Source organism: Calidris pugnax, unplaced genomic scaffold (genome assembly GCF_001431845.1).
Source record: "Calidris pugnax isolate Ruff unplaced genomic scaffold, ASM143184v1 scaffold121, whole genome shotgun sequence".
Classification (NCBI taxonomy): Eukaryota; Metazoa; Chordata; class Aves; order Charadriiformes; family Scolopacidae; genus Calidris; species Calidris pugnax.
In genome coordinates, this window is record NW_015090884.1 from 502,820 (window position 1) to 523,469 (window position 20,650).

At 44.3% G+C, this 20,650-nt stretch overlaps 1 protein-coding gene across 2 annotated transcripts; it reads right to left on the reverse strand.

Moving 5' to 3' along the window:
• Positions 1-151: 151 nt before the first annotated feature.
• Positions 152-15,011, reverse strand: AQP11 (aquaporin 11). Of its 2 annotated transcripts, XR_001412601.1 has the most exons (4): positions 13,865-15,011; positions 10,033-10,098; positions 8,305-8,421; positions 1,582-1,595 (listed from the first exon to the last, which is right to left on the reverse strand). XR_001412601.1 is itself a non-coding variant. In XM_014947091.1 (3 exons), exons 1-3 carry the CDS (start codon positions 14,457-14,459, stop codon positions 1,543-1,545), a joined length of 765 nt encoding a protein of 254 aa, XP_014802577.1. In that variant the 5' UTR covers positions 14,460-15,011; the 3' UTR covers positions 152-1,542. The 2 variants fall into 2 exon arrangements, 1 of the variants encoding a protein (XP_014802577.1); XM_014947091.1 differs by lacking the exon at positions 10,033-10,098 and having other exon boundaries at positions 152-1,595.
• Between the last annotated feature and the right edge of the window lie 5,639 nt (positions 15,012-20,650).

The window sequence follows — 20,650 nt, forward strand, 5'->3', positions numbered from 1 at the left end:
ATAACCCACCAGTTTTAGTTCTCTTCAGTATATTAGAAAGCTATTTTATTTTTTTTTATTTTTATTTTAATGACTGGATACAGGGTGGTGGATTAAGACTCTCGCATGAAAAGCGTGTTCAAACAGTTGATTTCATTTTGCAATGTAATCTTAAAGATAACCTCGGAAAATTAAAAGGAGAAAAAAGATTTTATTGCAACGAGTAAGAAATTACATGAAAATATTTTCCTTCCCCAACTCTTGCAAAAAAAGACGGCTGACAACAGTAGCTGATTAAGACTTGGTTCATAATTTTACTGTGAAAAAAAACACAATCCTGTCTGGTTCCCCCCTCCTTCCTCGGAGATTATGGTCTGTGAGGGGACTTGGGAAATGAGTTGAGGGAAATGAGTTGAGGGACTCGCTACTGGGATCTCCATAGAACTTATTAATTACCTCTCCTTTCAAACTTAGTAACTATAGAAAGAAAATCTGAATTTAGTCTTAAATTTGGAAAATTCATTTTGGCCTATATACAAATTAAGATGCATCCAGAAGGAGAAACCTTATAGTAGAAAGGGAGCTTCAGAGGATGGTCCCTATCGGTGGTGTCCTCCTCAGCTGAGGCTCCGAAGGGCATGTTGGTGCCAGTTTGGGTACGGAGCTTTCCTGTGGTTTTAGCTCTTTTATTTATTCTCCTGTATTGCAAATTCATTTATTTCAAGAAAAATATCCCATAAGAGTTACATAAAATCAAGGACAAATGCAATTCCACATGATTCCTCCCTATATACTGTGTCTATTTTACTCTGCGTAGAGGCAGCAGTAATCTCAGATTGTTCTTTTTTTTTTTTTTTTTTTGCCTAAAATGCCCTTTTCTGTGTGTCTACATCATTTATGGTATTTTATTACTGCTCTTTCCAACGTTCACCAGACTGTAGTGGGACAGGATGGGGCAAAACCTTCCCAAAAGGAAGCGAGGGGGTTACTTACCTGCACTCGGTTATAATTAAAACAATGCTGGTCCTACAGACTTTTAATTATGGTGTAGGGTACCTCTAGAATAGAGCTGTGGAGCCTCTTCTAGGGACTCGTGGAGCCTTTCATCCTCTCTGAGATACGTAAATCACAAGTAGGAACATGATGAGGTCATTATAGGAATGAAATCTTCAGCTCCTTTTTTTTTGCAGGTGCCTTCTATGGGAAGAAATCCAATAAAATCAAACTTTGTTTTCTCTGAAATGAGTTTTTGCATGCTGTTGGGATCAAGGTCAGCAAATGGCACTTATGGCTAAAGTGACAAAAGTTTCAAGGTTCTAACGGTCCTTCACATTCAATCTGGCTGAACTGAAAACGTTGGCAGATATTCTCAAAAATCCCTGATACGCTATTACAAAATAAGGATTCAAAGACAACCTTCTAAGTCAAATATTTCAAACACAATTATCTGAAAGTACAACTGAAAGGTGACGTGGAATTCAATGTCAGTTTTCTGAAAGCTTCATGGCTGCAGCTCTTGAAAGGATTTTAATGTAGTACTGCTAGATTTCAGAATTTGATGTCTCAGGATATCCGAGGAAGGATTTCGTCCCATATAAAAGCCACAAGTATTGTACCTGGAAAGAGAAATTACAGAAAAGACCTTTATTTAAATACATTTGAGAAGGACAGAGTACTGGCATTGAAAATAAACACAGTGTTCAAGTATTTGAGTGTCTAATGTGCGAAACAGCAGGGACTGCAGAAAAAATGGAATTTTCTGTTGAAAGGGCTAAGACGGGGTCAGTACTTTTGCAAACACAGAATCAGAGAATGATATGGGGTGGGAAGGCACCTCTGGAGATCATCCAGGCAAACCCCCTGCCAAAGCAGGTCCACCCAGAGCAGGTTGTGCAGGAACGTGTCCAGGTGGGGTTTGAATGTCTCCAGAGAAGGAGACTCCACCACCTCCCTGGGCAGCCTCTTCCAGGGCTCTGCCACCCTCACAGTGAAGAAGTTCCTCCTCATGTTTAGGTGGAACTTCTTAGATTCAAGTTTGTGCCCATTTCCTCTTGTCCTGTCCCCAGGCACCACTGAATATCATCTATTTCACAAAGAAAGCTTGTGAACAGACAACAGACCATGCAAGTGATCCCTATGAGTTAATAATCTTGTTTTTCTTTGTGTAGTTGATGTTTGAATCCTGATCTTCACCTTCCTTTTGCTGTATCAGCCTCCTTTCATGGACGTATAAATGACTGACCCAGCTGCTAAACCTCCATTCCTCAGACGACGGGCTAAGGCTGAGTTTGGCAGCAGTGTCTGCTTTGATAACCACATCGGTTTTCGGGGCTGCAAGCAGGTATAGGATAGTGTTGTTTTTTTTTCAGGGATCATTCTAGTTTAAGGTTTACTCGAGCTGAAAAATGGTAAAGTTAGAGATTGTAGGTTATTCGTGAGAATCACAGAATATCTCAACTTGGATAGGACCCATAAGGATTATCCAAGTCCAAAAAGGGCACATAATATAATTTTTTGAGATCTTTTCTTTTTTTCTCCTGGAAAAAAAATCAGTATCTTCTCTTTCAAAAAATGAAGTGGATTCTGGTTGATGTTCCTCAACTAAAGCTTGTATTTTATGAAGCTTTCTACATCAGAAAAAATGCTTATTGGGAGGAATTTTCCAATCTCCTACTCAGTGCAGAACTATTGCCTGTGCTAGTTCTGTGTCCCGAAAAACCTCCACGGACAGGGACTGCAGAGCTTCACCAGGTAACTTCTTCCACTGTTGCTGCACCCTTCTCCTGAAGGTTTTCCTGGAGTCCACTCCACCCACACCACAACTTGGGGCCTTGCAGTGACCTTGTCTGCCAAGGAGAACGGTTAATCTGGGAGTTTTCCTGCCCATCAAAACTTTTTACTGAGCTCAAATAAGCTTTTCTGAAAAATCACCTTTCCATGGGATACTCCTGCCATATGTAACTTCCGAGGGAGTCACTACTGACCTAGCAATTCCTAAATAAGCAGAATTCCCTTCTCCTGAAGTCCAAAGTCCAAAGAGCTCTGCTGTTTACCTTCCCAGCCTTCCTCTGGACCCTGAACTCTTGCGAGGGCTACAACCCAAGTGGCCACGTTCCCCACCAGTTCTTCCCTGTTGGTGAGCAGGTCAAATATAGGATTTCCACTCGCTGGCTTCGGTATTTGAATTAGACTTGATCAGTGACAGTTTTCTAGGAACTCCCTGCATTGTGTTCGCTCACTGCCGAAGAGTTTTGCTCTCTCAGATGATGTCTGCAGAGCTGAACACCCCTCGGTGGACCAGGGTCTGGGAGGTGGAGACTTGTGCTGGTTGTTGACACCCTCCTTTGCTACTAAGTCCCTGAGATGCTGATCACTTCACTGCACGTGGACTTGCAATTCTTGGTTTCTTGCTGAGCTCAAGTGTACCAATACTGACCTTGATGGAAACCTGGACGTTGACCTGGACTTTAGTAAGGCCTTTGATAGAGTGAGGAGCGGCTGGTGGAGCTGGGGGTGTTCAGCCTGGAGAAAAGGAGGCTGAGGGGAGACCTTCTGGCTCTCTCCAACTCCCTGAAAGGAGGGTGTAGCCAGGGGAGGTTGGTCAAGAGGAAACGGTCTCAAGTTGCACCAGGGGAGGTTCAGATTGGATATCAGGAAAAATGTTTACACTGCAAGGGTTATCAAGCCTTGGAATGGGCTGCCCAGGGAAGTGGTTGAGGCACCATGCCTGAAGGTTTTCAAAAGACGGGTTGATGTGGTGCTTAGTGACATGGTTTAGTCATTTTATTTTTTTTTTTAATCAGAGTTAGGTTGGTGGTTGGATTAGATGATCTTAAAGGTCCCTTTCACCCTAGATAATTCTACAAATTCTCTAAAACCTCTGGATACGTTCTCTGAGCAGAAACGTGGAAGTTTCACATGTAGCCTTCTCCCTTGCTTACCTCCTCCACTTAAATCTACTGCTAAGTGACTTTTGTGACACTTATTCTTTATCCTGATGGTGAAAAAACTGTTTCTTCTAAGGAACAGTATTAGTCTTTCTGGTAAAACTGACCTAAAGAAGTGGGCATCGATTCTGTTTTCGTAGCGTTAGAAACCTAGTAGGACGCTAAGCTGGTACCTGTCCAGGAAAAAAGCATCCCACTTTATTGCCCTCACGTCCAGCATCTTGTCACCAACTCTTCCATTCATAGTTGCCAACTCTCCGGTACTCAAAAAGCAGCATTATCTCAGTCCCCATCATTCCTAATGGTGTAATCATGCCTGGACAACTAACAGGAATTCCTCTGGCAGGGAAACAGAAACTATCTTTGTTCCCCGGCTACTTGCTGCTCCCGTGTTCACAGAATCACAGAATCTTCTAGGTTGGAAGGGACCTTAAAGATCATCTTGTCCAACCATCAACCTAACTGACAAAAATAGACACCCACACAACAAACAAGAAGCATCACCATCACTAGACCATACCTCCCAGCACTACATCAACCCGTCTTTTGAACACCTCCAGGGATGGTGCCTCAACCACCTCCCTGGACAGCCCATTCCAATGCCTGATAACCCTTTCAGTGAAAAAAAATTTCCTAATATCCAGCCTGAACCTCCCCTGGCGCAACTTGAGGCCATTTCCTCTCATCCTGTCGCCTGTGACTTGAGAAAAGAGACCGACCCCCATCTCTCTACACCCTCCTTTCAGGGAGTTGTAGAGAGCAATAAGGTCTCCCCTCAGCCTTCTCTTCTCCAGGCTGAATAACCCCAGTTCCCTCAGCCTCTCCTCATAAGACTTATTCTCCAGACCCCTCACCATCTTTGTCGCCCTTCACGGCGCAGAATCTAGGCCTGCCTATGTGTAAACACTCACTGACATCTCCATTTCCTACAAGAATTAGCTGGTTTAATGCTACTGGAGAATCACCTGCACCAAAACATTAGTGAAACCTTTCTGAAAAACGAGTTCTTAACTACAGCTCCGAGATTATTTTCATGAAAGACCATAAGCCACCGGTAGATTTGTTGATCCTAAAAGAAAACCTCCCCTTCCTCCTCCCCTTGTGGAGGTGATAATCAATCTTCCTCTTGTTCTGAGTGTCCTTTCTAAGGAAATGGCTTTAAAGTTGATGGTTAAAAACTGGCTTTTGGCTAGATCAGAGTCTCTTCTATCCGGGATGGTCTCAGTCTCCTTGTCCTCATGGTATTTGCTGTGCCCACAGATGAGATCGTATCATACTTTGCACAGGCAATTTGAACTTTCCTGGTAACACTAGTCCGTGGTTCTGCAGGTGGTAGATATTAAGCCAAATCACAAAAAAAAACCCCTAACAGACTTCCCCAAAATAATAACAAAGTAATTTAACCATCTCAGATGCTGACGCTGGGAAAAGTGGAGACCTCAAATTAACTTATCGCTATGACTCTGCCAGTTTCTAGGACGTCTGAAACAGTATTTCTGCTGACACATGGGTTCTGAAAGTAATTTTTACAACTAAATTTAAATTATCCCTTCCCTCATCATCTACTTTGAGGATTCTGCTCAGAGGTTCTTTTCACAATAATTTTATTATCATCGTAACAGGTATTTTTTTGAGATGCCTCATCATTTGGTCCAATTATGGAAAAAAAAATGTATTCCTAATACGTTAAAAAATGTATTCCTAATTTCTTATTTTCAAAAAGTGTCAGAAAGTTTTCCTTTCATGTTAGATTTGTAGATCTGTGCTCCTGTATTCATCAATTCAGTTTCCAAATTTATTTTGAAATACATTATAGAGGTTTTCAACCTCCTCTATACTTCCACCTCAGACCCCTTACATTTGTTTACAACTCTTGGTTTATAAAATAACATCTAGATGAAGCTCCCTTGTTTTGTAATGAGATACTTCTATTATCAAGTGTCTACTCAACCCTTCAGGTGATCCCCAGACCTGAGATCTGTAACAAAATGTTTGCCTGCAGGAGTCACACTACACAAAAAGTGATGTGTCCCGAGTATTCACGTCTTTACCACTTCCTTTCTCTCATAAACTAAGAGACAGCGTATTCTGTGTGTATTTTCTGTATGTTAGAACTAACAATAAACTGCTGTTCATGAATTTTCATAGAAATGTAACAATAATCCCTAACTGCATTCTAAATAATTCCTCATTTTACTCAAGCTGAAATCACCCGAAGGCTTTCTGCAACACAGTTCTGCAGGATGGGTCTTGCTAAATAAGTAGAACACCGTCTTTCCGAGTGCCTCCTGCTTTAGATCACTTGCCAAAATGTTAAATCCTGAGTGCTTACAACCTGGCAAATCTCAAAATGGTCATCAGGTTGAAATCGGTCAATACACCAGAAAGCTAAACCTGAATTCTGAGAAATATCCTGTGTTCTGTGAGGACCCAGGTGATGCTCATCAGCTTTGCCCAAGACATTTCATTAGCTCCAAACTGGAAGAGTCCAAAGGTTTATATTGAGCTTACTCTTGTTCAGTCATCCTGGTGGGATATCTAATTTAACAGAATGTCCAGCTTTGGAGTCATGGACATCAGAAGGACATGGACCTGTTAGAACGGGTCCAGAGGAGGCCACAAGGATGCTGGGAGAGCTGGAGCCCCTCTGCTGTGAGGACAGGCTGAGAGAGTTGGGGGTGTGCAGCCTGGAGAGGAGAAGGCTCCAGGGAGACCTTGGAGCCCCTTCCAGTCCCTCAGGAGGCTCCAGGAGAAATGGGGAGGGACTCTTGGTCAGGGAGGGGACACATAGGATGAGGCGTAACGGTTTTAAACCAGAAAAGGGAAAATTTAGATTAGATATTAGGAAGCAATTATTTCCTGTGACGATGGTAAGGCACTGTCCCAGGTTGCCCAGACAAGCTGTGGCTTCCCGATCCCTGGAGGGGTTCAAGGCCGGGGTGGACGGGGTTTTGAGCAACCTGGTCTGGTGGGAGGTGTCCCTGCCCAGGGCAGGGGGTTGGAACTAGGTGATTTTTAAGGTCCCTTCCAACCTGAACCATTCTATGATTCTATGAAAATTATACTAAAGTGAATTTTAGTCAAACTAAAAATTCTCTCTCCCTTTTTGACAAAGAGTCAGTGCAAGCAGAACACGCACAGACATCAACTCAAACAAGGAAAAGAAGTTATTTGTTATAACTGGAGCCCTTTCAGATGTTTCCTCTGTGTGTTTCACACCCTGTTGTACCTTCATCGCTTTTGTACCTTCTAATAGGATTAATGGTCATGAAAGAACTCTGGATTAACAGGCTGCTGCTTTATATACCCTCTAAGCAGAACGCTCAAGATTTGCAGGGACTGGCTGTAAACAAACAACACGGTGCATTGTCACCTGCACACAACTAGAAGTTAAAAGCAATAGCTTCCAAATTAAAACCATAATTTAAGTTCAGAAAAAGTCCAGTTACTAACATTCCTTATTCTTAAACTAAGAACAGATTGTTTCCAACAGTGATGGGTGGAAAACCACAGAATGGGAACTGCAAAGTTTAGACACTAAGCAGATAAAAGAGATTTGATATTACAATAGTAATAATTGAGAAAGTGTATTTTAAGCACTTGTCCTAACACCTGTGGGCAGTTTTTTTAATTTATCATCCCCATGTCCTTGCACACTGTCACCAAGTGAGACAGAAACTCCATGCTAACCAGTATCTTTCTCTTTTTGAACTTAGTCAGGCTGGTATTTACTTTTAGGAAGCTTCTTCTCCTTTTTAATATTCTGGTAGAACCTACAAGCGGGCCTTTGGTCAGGGTGAGAATATGGAGCCTACCTCAAACAGGCTGGGTTTGAGTACCAAGGCATGAAATCCCAAACAACAGGCAGCTTCAAAAGGATCACGCTCCAGAGTAAACAGCTGTTGGTTTATAACTAACTAGTTAACCTTAACCCAAACACTAACCCTTTTCCATTTAGCACTGAGCTGCTGTGGTTCTTTGGGAGCAGAGTTATCTGGCTCAAAGTATCCCAAAAGTACTTAGACTCTGAACATGACATCTAAACTAAACAAGAATATAACCTAATAGGGTTGTTTCCTTATCAAAACAGTAGATATTGTTTGGTGGAATAAAACTGTTGTTTACAACTCAGTATTAGATGCTTGATGCACAAAACAGTGTTACAGGTGCTCTACACAGAGCATTACACAAGTTTAAAATACATAGTTTGCATTTGCAACACAAACCCCTGATTCTGAATGACTTCTACACATAAATTGTACTTGACTATTTTCTGGATTTTATTTAAAATAGAAAACGAACCAGCTGTCAAATAAAGAATAGCCATTTTTTTTGAACCGTGTGACTTTCTCAAATACTTAAAATATTAAGAACTTACCTAAGGATGGTGCTATCCAATATACTAGTGAATAACTCCCAAATTTGTCATAGAAACAATTTGGGTGTAATGAAAAAGCCAACGCTGGGTTAAATATTGCTCCCGTCAGATTTCCACCTGCAATAAAATGTAAACAATATGAAATCAAATCATCTTTCTTAATGTTTATTTTAAATGCACCCACACAATACTACAAGAAAGCAATAAAATGAATTGGGAGAAATAATTTGAACAGATGAACTCTTCTGAAGTTATTCACCGGATGATACGTTTCACAGTGTAACTGTTTTCTAAAATGCTTTAAAATATCTGAAGTGCAGGCTGTAACTTCCTTTATCTCTTTCTAGCAAATATTCTTTGAAGAGATGGGTTTGGCCAACGTTGAATGTTTCCGTTGATAAAACAGTGAGCTGTTTTACGTGGTCTCTACCACACTTTTAGAAGAGACAGAAATTACACAAATATTAGGAAAGAAATACTGGGCTTTCGTTACATCCTCATGTTGCATGAAACACATATGCAAGATAATGGAAAAAACCTGTCAAGCGCTGTTCTTGGTACATTAACCTCTGTACTTTCTTAATAAAACACTAGTATTATCATATCAGTTTCTAGAACACTAAGATTATCCTCTGGTAGTAACTGTGGGAGAAGCTGTAACAGTCATTCTATGTGTTATATCAAGAAAATAAAAGCAAATCCCACTCCTCTCTCTTCAAAAGGGAAGCTGAAAGCAGCTGAGCATCTTTCCTTCCCTCTGACTGCAGATGTAGATGAAATCACCTAAACATTCTCTAAATAATCTAGATCCAAACGTGTTACGTTGTGGGGACTAAACTGTAATTACACAGCAGATAAACCTGGAGGTGAGTGTTTTTAATTCTGTCAGAAGTTGTTCCTCTCATTGCAATCCTGCAGGAAAAGCATTGCTCTGAGCAAAATTATCTGTATTCCTGTACCCCATTTCTGTTTTTTCTATTAATCTGTTCCAAAATAATACATTATGTGTCTGTTTAGTTTCTTAAAGCTTATTCTTGATTTTTCCCAAATAATTTAGCATGAGCTTTGAACCTGTGCTTCATACAAATACCACGCTGCTGTAATCCTCATTCGTTATGGGCACGCAATCATCTACTGAAAGTTTTAGTCAATTATTACACTCATTATTTCTTTTACCGTTATTACAGTTCGGGAAGGTTTTAGTCTTTGTTGACCTACTCAGTTTGCTCTGGTTTTAGGCTTGTTTTGAACAGCACCTCAGATTTACTGTGTAGGCTGATACTCTGCCCACGGACACATCAATATCTCCTGCTGTTGCCAGGAAGGCCATCCACAATAATTTACTTTGCTTTAATCTATTTATAAATTCACTGCTTCTGCTTTTACATCCACAAACACACATTCAAGAGCAGGATTTCACTCTCAGGAAGCAGTTGCTGTTTCTGAATATTAAACGTTAGAGTTTTAACTGCACTATTTCTTTAATATTCATTACTAATAACTACTGGAATGTCAGCCACAGGCCAGGGCCACTAGTGTAGTCTTATTTAAAAATATTTACAAAACATTTCAGTCTGTGGACCAGAAAAGAGAAGTGATTTCATAGCAAAAGAAGTGTAACATCTTTGCTGTTGGAAACACAAAAACTTAGAAAGATGAGATAATGAAATTACTAAAGGCAAAAGCAAAGTTAGGAAGAAACTCAGAATTAAAAAGATGTCGTTTTACCTTGCTATGTGAGGCTCTGAAACTTCTAACCAATTTCATACAATTCTGACTTCACTGCAATATTGCCTGTAAATGAAAAAGCCTTCAAAAGCTGTATTTTTTTTCTTCCCCTAATTAAATCTCATCCAAAAGGAAATATCCAAAAATATTCATTACCAATGTGTACATAATCTGCATCCTCAGCTTCTGAATCACTCCCTTAATAGGCAAAGACATGATGTTCCCTTTTCTCCTTCTACTTAGTAGAAGAAACAGAGTGAATGCAGTAGGAGCTTTTGTGTACAGCGTGCGCTATTATAAAAATTAGATCTCTGCAAGACTAAACATTAAAAAAAATAATCCAAATATTTTTAACCACGAAAAAGTAGAAGAAAAATTAAAGGAACATCTTGTAAGTTTGAAAATACTGTAGAATGTGATGTTATTTGTTGGAGTAAGTTGCCTGGCATGTCTAAGTGCCTTTTATGAGGTAGACGCAACAGTGACCTGTCAACATTTATCTATTCTAACAACTTCACTTAGTCAACCATAAAAATACAACTTAATGTTTTTTGTATGTGTATTGATACATTTAGACGGGTGTAATCCATAGGGATATGGCTATCCTTCAAAATTTTACCCAAACCAAACTGGAATAATTGCTATTCCTTCTTACAGTCCCTTTTTAGACATCAATCATTCCTCTTACAGGACACAGCTTTCAAACTCATAGTAGAACATAATTCATGGAACGAAATATGAGACACTATGTACGAGATGTATTTTCTAAGATTTCTGGTTCATTCATAACTGTGATAAACTTGGATCCTGAAGGCACAATTGATTTGGTTTTTAAAACCAGAGTGTGAAAAGAAATCATTAGCATGAATTTTATCTTGTAAATCATAGAATGGTTAGAGTTGGAAGGGACCTTAAAGATCATGGAGTTCCAACCCCCCTGCCACGGGCAGGGTCATCTCCCACCAGACCAGGTTGCTCAAAGACCCGTCCACCCTGGTCTTTAACCCCTCCAGGGATGGGGCAGCCACAGCTTCTCTGGGCAACCTGGGCAAGTGTCTCACCACTCTCACAGGAAAAAATTTCTTCCTGAGATCTACTTTATGTAACACATCTTTCTAAGTTCCTAACTAGAACACTGTATCTGTCACATAGAAGTTTGAAAAATCATTATTCATTCAATATTCTACACTACTTTGCTATTTTTGTAGGGAAAAGGAAGAATGCTACCAGTTTGCCTAAATTTGTTCTGGCTTTGTAGCCCTTTGGATGTGCTGAGTGGCTGTGGGAAGGGGTCCTCAGAACGGAGGGGGCAGGAAAAGGAAGGACATCCCTGGGAATGCTTGTGTAGATGTGAGCAGAGGTCTGAGAACCTCGAAGGTGTCCACTGAAAAAGAGATCTCTTGCAGTGCAGGCCCGTTACTTCATCACAGAAAGAAATTAATTGGGGTACCGTGTTTACTGAGTAATAGCTCAGTGAGAATAATCCTGGGGTTTTCCCCCTCCTCTACTGCAGGAGGCTTCAATCCACACCTTCGGAGAGCTCAGTAAACACTTCTCCTGACTTCTGCAGGGGGAAGACTGCTCACCTCTTTATTTATTTTTTTTTTAAATGGAGTGTCCAGCAAAGAGCACAAACCTGAGGAAGCTTGGAGCAGAGCGAACAAGAAAGAATTGGATTTTCCACTAAGTAGGGGATAAAACTAAATTCAGGATATGCTCCCTGGAAAATATACATTTTTACATGATTCTAGATTAAAAGAAATGGAAAGAAAGTTGTCCAGGTAGCGCAGGGTGTTCTGCACACAAACCAGGACACACTGTGCAGGTGAAAGAGGCCTGGGCACAAGAGGGTCTGATGTTTGCTGGAAGTACAGGATCGTTTGCACTGGATGGTCCTAACGAGTCCAAATTTATGAGAAGGAAGAGGACTTGGTACACAGCCTTCTCCTGCTAGGAAAATAAAAAAAACAAGGCCAGCCTGGCCAACGACACCGGGCATGAATTCTTTGCATGAAGTAGCGAAGAGAAAGGGAATGTGACACGTATTATTTTATGTGAGGATTTGCTAAGCTGGAAAGGAATGTTAAGAATCCTGAATCCAGCTTCCTATGCTTGTAGAAGAGGCAGGATAATCTCTGGCTACACTTTCACTGAGCAATTCAGAAATATATTTAATTGCTAACATGGACTCACGCCTTGCCCCTGCCTTCAAAAATTAATTTTAGAAAGTAGTTCAAATAGCTAAATTAATTCTCAGAAGTCTCCGTGGACTTCTTTTAATCTTTCAGGTGTTAGCTAATTTCAGCTGAACATAATGAGAAAAGGTTTTTTTCATTAGTACATCTGAAAATTCGACTAGTTTATTCTGCAATATGCTATTATGTTAGATAATAGCACGATACAGTTAAACCTTTTGGACCAGACATCAATGACATCCCAGATGTTTGCGGATAAGAGAGCGATCTCCCTCTCTCATAAACGGATTTGATCATTTCCTAGATGACTGTCTCTGTGGTGGGGGCTGGAGCACAAGCAAGGAGCTCCGTAACCATCCCTCTTTCACTTCCCCCTATCCCAAATGACAGAATCTCCTTCCCAGTACAACCCAATCCCTGCAGGGCAGCCCTCAAGTGAGAAGGCACTTCACTGGGGACAACAGGCAGCATCAAGAGCCAGCAGAAAGAAGCTCAGACTGACTCCTCTCCCTTCTTCCTTCCCTCTGGTCCAGGTGACAAGTGTCCCACCTCGGGGAAGCATGAGGTGACAGTCAGACAAGGACACGGCCACACAGGGCAGCACAGAGAGAGGAGACTCTTACAAATGCCACAATTAGGCACCTAATTCTTTTTTTTTTTTTTTTTTTTACATTTGGAAGTGAAAATTCAGAAAAAAAGCAATGTCTAACACAAGACTAACAGCAGACTATGAGCCTGGAAATCTCCCCTTCAGTCAGAGCGCATGCAAACCTTGTGTTTCAGTTTATGACCCTCATATGATGCCGAGTGCCTATACCGGTCCGTACCCTGCCGTTGCACAATCAGCATTTTTTCCTGATGCAGACAGCCCTGCGCTCTCCCAACGCCGCCTCACAAATCAGAGCACGTTGTATGAAACCTCTCACGCTACAGAAAGTTGGATTACGAAACGATCCTTCCCTGAGATATCTGCACAGTGTTCCCTGAAACTCTTAACCCTATTTATGTGTGGATTCCACACGGTTTTAAATTCCTCGCTCATTTCGTTCACCTGCCGTTGCACAATCAGCATTTTTTCCTGTCACGAGGTATTATTTTATCGTTTCTGGGTGCATTCTACAAATAACCATACCTGGTTCTGGTTTAAGGATTGAACGCAGCTGGAGAAGCCGCATTGATATGAATTATGCATTATTTAAACGCCAAACTTCCGTATCACCTGCCGTTGCACAATCAGCATTTTTTCCTGATGCAGACAGCCCTGCGCTCTCCCAACGCCGCCTCACAAATCAGAGCACGTTGGATGAAACCTCTCGCGCTACAGAAAGTGGGATTACGAAACGATCCTTCCCTGAGATATCTGCACAGTGTTCCCTGAAACTCTTAACCCTATTTATGTGTGAATTCCACACGGTTTTAAATTCCTCGCTCGTTTCGTTCTTAACCCCACACCTGCCTGGAATGTAACCAGGCAAACTTTTACATAAACTCCAAAGGTATGTGTAGGACCAAAGGCTTTCCTTGACGCATTTTTTGTAATCTGAGAAAAATAATTTTGCATCTTAACACGTTTAAGAAAAGAAAAAAAAAAAAGCCCTCTGTTACAATTTTATTGTAGGAACAGAGAAAAGACTGACCTGCGTAGACGAGCAAGGTGATGAGAAGAGCAACCAAGTGGACTTTGTATTTGGGATTAATAGTTTCCACTCGCAGGACGGTCAGCTGGAAAACAACAGAAAAGAGCAGTTCTATGCAGAATGCCTGCATCTCTGTAGTCTGCATGGGGTTGCTGCAGCCCTGCGAGAGCGCTCCGAAATGTGGCTCGGCCATCTCCAAGCTCCAGAGAAAGTGCATAAACACCCTGGCAAGCACCGCTGCCACGAATTGAGCCCCGATCTTGAGTCCCCCCATCTTGACCGACGTCCCACCGCCCCACATGGGCTGCAGGGTGCCGCAGGGGTTGCATGTGCTGCCGGGCAGAGTCAGGCCGTGCAGGACGGTGAAGCCGTAGGTGAGTGTCAGGCCGGTGTGTGGCTTGGGCTCCGTGTTGCCCAGCAGGCTGAGCTCGTTGGTGCAGGCGCAGATCTGGAAGGTGCTCAACATCTCCAGAAAGAAAGTGTAAAGGAGCGGGCGGGAGCGCAGCCGGCGGCGGGTCAATCTCCTGCCCAGCCCCACCGCCGCCACGATGCTGGCCATCAGCAGGAGAGAGGTCCCCAGCCCACCACCAGCCATGGCGAGAGTTTGACAGGCCCAAGGGCTCGCAGGAGGACTTCACCCTGCTCCAGCCCCACCACCTGCGGGGAGAAACCAAGCGGGAAAGGGAGGGCAAACGACCACCCCTTCCCCTTCCAGGTAGGAGCCAGCTTCTGTCCCCAGCTCCTGTCCCCACCTGCGAGGCTCTGACTCACCCAGGAGACCGGGAGCAAAGGGCAGGGGAGCCCGGCCTGAGGGCGGTGAGGGCAGGGGGAGATCCCTCTGCCCTCCTGGGAAGGGCTTCGGAGAAGGAAGGTCTCTCCCTTCGGTGGAAAAAAAGGGACGGGGAGGGGAAGGTGTGGGGGGAGAGAAAGGGGGCTCCGCTTTCCCTCAGCCCCTCAGCACTTGGCCGGAGGGAGGGAGGGAGCTCCCCTCAGCCCCACGGAGGGGGAACGGGGAGGCCAGCCAATTTCTCGGGCGGGTTGGTAGCGCGGCCTCTCCGGGGCGGAGAGTTGGGGGGGGGAGCAAGCGAAAGCGGCTGAAAAAAGAAGCTCCGTCACCGCGGCGGGATGAGGCGAGGCGGCAGCGCCTTCCTCCTCCTCCTCCTCCTCGTCCTCCCAGGCCTCCTCACCGTCGGAGAGCGGGAGCCGAGGGGGGGCGAAGGGAGCCGAGGGGTGGATGTGAGGGGAGCGCCGGGGGGGGAAGCGCTGCGCTTTCCCGCCCTTGGTGCTGAGGTGAAGGGAGGGTGTTTGACCCTCCGGATCAAAAAGAAAGCTCCGGGGAGAGCTTAGAGCCCCTCCTCGTAGCTAAAGGGGCTACAGGAAAGGTGGGGAGGGGCTTTTGAATCAGGGCAGTGGTTTTAAACTGAAAAGAGGGAAGGTTTGGGTTAGATCTCAGGAAGAAATTCATTGCTCTGAGGGCGGTGAGGCACTGGAATGGGTTACCCAGAGAAGCTGCCCCCATCCTTGGAGGGGTTCAAGGCCAGGTTGGACGGAGCTTTGAGCAACCTGGTCTGGTGGGAGGTGTCCCTTCCCATGGCAGCGGGTTGGAACTGGATGATCTTTGAGGTCCCTTCCAACCCAAACCTTTTTATCATTCCATGAAGTGAGGGGCAGTGAGGTGAGGATCTAATGGGCCGCTGCCCATCGTCACCTGGAGGCAAAACTGAGGTGGTTGTGGCCGCTCCCACTGGCCCCAGCCTGGCTGAAGGCTTTGAAAGTGGTTTTATTTATCTTTGGGAGCCCGGCTGCACAGGAGGCGGGTTGTGGGGGTTAATTCCATCTCTCCCTCCCACTCGCTTGCTGGAAGAAGGGCATTTGACGGTGGAGGCAGGTGGGGATTCTGGGGCTTCTCCAATGGAAGTAAGGCTAAAAATAGGCAGCAGACTCATGCTGCAGAAGGTGGTAACGCTGTCGTTCATAGCGGGCCCCAAATGGCCTCGGGACAGCCCTGAAAAATAGGCATCGCCTCCTTGGGGGTGTGTTTTTGTGCCTAGTAACTAAAAAGGGTGAGTTTAGTGTGAGGTAATTGGCGTAAATGCTTCCCGTCCTATTAGGCTGGGGCTGAGTTTTCCTCCAGTCTCTACCTGCAGTGCTGTTTTGCAGTTAGGTGTTTGGAACAGGCTGTACCTCTCACCGCGAGTGTTTTGCAGGGAGGGAAGAGAGCAACAAACCCTTGGGCTCTGAGCACACGAGTGGGTGTGCCGTGTGTCCTTCGATGTAACGCTTTAGTTTTCACCCTGCGGAAAGAATAAATGCTTTTTGCGGTGCTTTTTCCCTGCTTTTCGTCCTCTCCGCCACTGACCGGTGACGCATTTTCAGGAGTGCCAAAATCCTGCTTTTATGAGCTGCAAAACTGTGGCGCTGCTGGCAGCAGTTCCCACTGTGCTGCAGTTAAATGCACCTGCAAGGAGGGACAAATGCTGAGTGTTTCTAGGAGCCGGTATTTTTGCCCCGAGGTGGAATCCAAGATGATAGTTAATGGCCTGGCAAGAAGGACTTTTGCCTGATCAAGGTCTGCATGGTGTATTTCTTGCAAGGAAGCAATAGACAAATGCGTTGCTTCCAACTAAGCAAACCCTTAGTTTTAGTTAAAGGTCAGCCTACCATAAAGATCAAAGTTGCAAAACACGTAATCGTTACTGTAGGAGGGAGCGACGTGACAAGCTCTTCCTCATTTCCAGGAATGTAGGACCATTGAAATTATCTGGTCTCAAGAATTTTGGGGATAAAAGAGTATCTGGGAGGCTCAGCTTCCAAAAGGATCATTTGGCTATGAGAAATAGGGGTGTTATTAACAGGAAATCCCCAAGAGGGTAGCAGTGATAACATAAAGAGAGGAAAGGAGCTAATGGCAGAGTGGTTAATATTTGGGTTTTACTGTTTATACAAGATCAGGAGTCAAAAAGTGGTAGTAAGGCGAGGCAGGAGACATCATGACTGTGTTAACTCATTACATTAAGTCCCGAAGCACCTTCATGAAAACCTTGAATTGAGGCAATTGCTTTTCTCAGCAATGATATTCTGTAACTGTCATTATGGGAGGAAAAATAACAGTTATCCTTTATGTATTTCAGGCTTAGGATGACATTCAGGAATGTCCTGTTAGAATTAAGGATCAGAATAAGAAAGCTGGTTTTGGATCCCAATATATAGGCTCCTCTTTTTGCCTCTGAGCACAGCTTTATGCAGTCTGGTTTGAATTAGTTGGAGAAAATGTACACAATTATGGATGTGGTCAGGATTAACTTGGAAAACTTATCTTCCATTTTTCCCTACAAGCTGTATTGTAACTTTTATTAAAGACATCTATTAAAGTCACATCTAGAGACTAGAGTCTGCTGGGCTAGGAGCTGTCTTGCACACAGGGAAAGTGAGTGTCAGGTTCTGAAGAGCTTATTTTCCGGAGAGATAAAGCAGAAAATTGCAGGTAATAGCTTTACATTTTAATTGGGAATTTAGTATTGTGTCACTTCCTTTATTTACGTAGCCAAGCACAGACATGTGTGTTGTTCCTATCCTTGCTGCTTGCCAGAGAACATTAAAATGATTGCCAGTCTGTTTCCCAGCCTCAGACAACTTGTGCTTATGAGCAGTCATGAATGTGTCATTTTAAAATATAGACTAATGAGGTGGATGTGTCATTTAACAGCACGGTCTCAAGTTGGATTAATTACGTGCAGACTGGAATGGATTGCCTTATTTTTTTTAAGGAAAGCTGGGGCCAGTGACATGAATAAGGGGTCAGCAAACCACAGCTACCAGCTCCATGGTGTCCGGATTTTTTGACCACCAGAGGGTGGTGTCATTCCAAACAATTGCTTTTGCTGCGCTCTTACAGCAGCTTTATTTTGTGTTTTGCCGCTGATAGGTGAGAACACAGATCTTCTGGATAATTTTGTCATTTGTAAAAGCGAATATTCAAGCCTGGAATGTCTTTTAAAATTCATTTTACAACGTGTTTGGTTTTTTTTGATACTAAATGAGTTGAGCTCATCAGTTTTTTCCTCCTCGTGGCACTGCTGGGTCCGTGTCTCATTCCAGGTAATTCCCATGTCTGCTCTCTCCTCCATGTACCAGATCCCCTCATGCTCCTTCCTGCTTTATTACAGGACATATATTATTGCAGGACATATATAGTTTTTGTTTCTCCAATACTTCTCTCTTCTCTTCTCTTCTCTTCTCTTCTCTTCTCTTCTCTTCTCTTCTCTTCTCTTCTCTTCTCTTCTCTTCTCTTCTCTTCTCTTCTCTTCTCTTCTCTTCTCTTCTCTTCTCTTCTCTTCTCTTCTCTTCTCTTCTCTTCTCTTCTCTTCTCTTCTCTTCTCTTCTCTTCTCTTCTCTTCTCTTCTCTTCTCTTCTCTTCTCTTCTCTTCTCTTCTCTTCTCTTCTCTTCTCTTCTCTTCTCTTCTCTTCTCTTCTCTTCTCTTCTCTTCTCTTCTCTTCTCTTCTCTTCTCTCTCTGTCACTTCACATCCTTTTCTCCCATTTTGCCCATTCAACAAGGGCAAGTGTAGGGTGCTGTGCCTGGGGAGGAATAACCCCCTGCATCACTACAGGTTGGGGGCTGACCTGCTGGAGAGCAGCTCTGAGGAAAAACACCTGGGTCTCCTGGTGGACAACAGGGTGACCATGAGCCAGCAATGTGCCCTTGTGGCCAAGAAGGCCAATGGCATCCTGGGAGGCATCAAGAAGAGTGTGAGCAGCAGGTGGAGGGAGGTCATCCTGCCCCTCTGCTCTGCCCTGGAGAGGCCCCAGCTGGAGCACTGGCTTCAGTTCTGGGCTCCCCAGTTCCAGAAGGACAGGGAACTGCTGGAGAGGGGACAGCAGAGGGCTACAGAGATGATGAGGGGCCTGGAGCATTTCTCTGATGAGGAGAGACTGAAGGACTTGGGTCTTTTTAATCTGGAGAAGAGAAAAGAGAAGGCTGAGGGGGGATCTGATCAACTCCTATAAATACTTATAGGGTGGATGTCAAGAGGATGGGGACAGTCTTTTTTCCGTGGAGCCCAGTGACAAGACAAGAGGAAACAGGCATAAACTGGAATATAAGGAGTTCCATCTAAACATGAGGAGGAACTTCTTCACTTTAAGGGTGGCAGAGCCCTGGAAGAGGCGGTTCAGAGAGGTGGTGGAGTCTCCTTCTTTGGAGACATTCAAAACCCACCTGGACACGTTCCTGTGCAACCTGCTCTGGGTGGACCTGCTTTGGCAGGGGGTTGGACTAGATGATCTCCAGAGGTCCCTTCCAACCCCATCGCATTCTGTGATTCTGAGATTTTCCCTTCCATGCATATCAGTGCTTGTATTTTCTTTCCTATATATGTGTGTTCCTACTTTCCTTCTCTCCCCAAGCTCCCCTATTTCCTTCTCTTTCCTTTCTCTTACACAGTGAGCTGTTCTTAGCTCTGTGTGTGGCTTCAGCACCCTTCCTTCCTAAAATTCCCTGTTTTCCTTTCTTTCCCTGTGGGAGGCTGAGTCATGCAGAGGGTATCGAGATGCCAAGAATTCTTGGATGGGTTTCGCAGGGGTGAAATTGGGCGTTATCAGGCTGGAAGATGCTGGCAAACGCTTCCAACCACTTTAATGAGCAACTGCAGAGGAGTTGAGTCTGTAGTTCAGCTGTGTATCAGGGAATTCATGCGCCCTCCTTTCCTCTGTTGTGGTTTAGTTGGTTTTCCCCTCAAACCAGTAGCTTTCCACTGACATTTAAAACTTCGCTGGAAATCGATGAGATACGGAAACTAAAATTAGTGCTTCCAAAGAGAAAAACCTTGTTGAGCACAGGCCCTGGGTAAGCTCAAGCACAGCATCAGCACAGCTTGTCTTAGGAAGCAGCTCTGGAGGTTTAGTACAATGAGAGCAGCTCTGCCGAGGTGAGAGCAGCCCTGAGGAGAAGGACTCGGCGGTGTTGGTGGATGAGGGAGGTTATCCTGCCCCTCTGCTCTGCCCTGGGGAGACCCCATCTGGAGCACTGGGACCAGTTCTGGGCTCCCCAGTTCCAGAAGGACAGGGAACTGCTGGAGAGGGTACAGCAGAGGGTCACAAAGATGATGAGGGGCCTGGAGCATCTCTCTGATGAGGAAAGGCTGAGGGACTTGGGTCTTTTTAGTCTGGAGAAGAGAAGACCGAGTGGGCATCTGATCAATGCGTGAAATATTTAAAGAGTGGGTGTCAGGAGGATGGGGCCAGTCTTTTTTCAGTGGTGCCCAGGGACAGGACAAGAGGAAATGGGCACAAACTTGAACATAAGAAGTTCCACCTAAACACGAGGAGGAACTTCTTCACTTTGAGGGTGGCAGAGCCCTGGAAGAGGCTGCCCAGAGAGGTGGTGGAGTCTCCTTCTCTGGAGACATTCAAACCCCACCTGGACACGTTCCTGTGCAACCTGCTCTGGGTGGACCTGCTTTGGCAGGGGGGTTGGACTAAATGATCTCCAGAGGTCCCTTCTATGATTCTGTGATGAGAAGCTGCACATGAGCTGATGATGTTCACTGGCAGCCCAGAAAGCCCCCCACTGGCCCAGGTTGCCCAGAGAGGTGGTAGATGCCCCATCCCTGGAAACAATCCTGACCAGGTTGGACCCTGGCTCTGAGCAACCTGATGTATTTGGAGATGACCCTGCTTATGGCAGGGGGGTTGGACCAAATGGCCTTAAAGGTCCCCTCCAACCCAAACCATTCTGTGATTCTCTGACATTACCCCTTTCTGGCTGCTTTTCACAGCAGCTGAGGGA

What these genes read in the sequence shown, in the direction of transcription:
- AQP11 (XM_014947091.1), bottom strand. Translation starts at nt 14,459, where the DNA reads ATGGCTGGTGGTGGGCTGGGGACCTCTCTCCTGCTGATGGCCAGCATC. An exon ending in CACCTTGCTCGTCTACGCAG is followed by an intron (nt 8,422 to 13,864) that starts GTCAGTCTTTTC and finishes ATTTTATTGCAG; the next exon opens with GTGGAAATCTGACGGGAGCA. An exon ending in TTGGATAGCACCATCCTTAG is followed by an intron (nt 1,596 to 8,304) that starts GTAAGTTCTTAA and finishes TTCTCTTTCCAG; the next exon opens with GTACAATACTTGTGGCTTTT.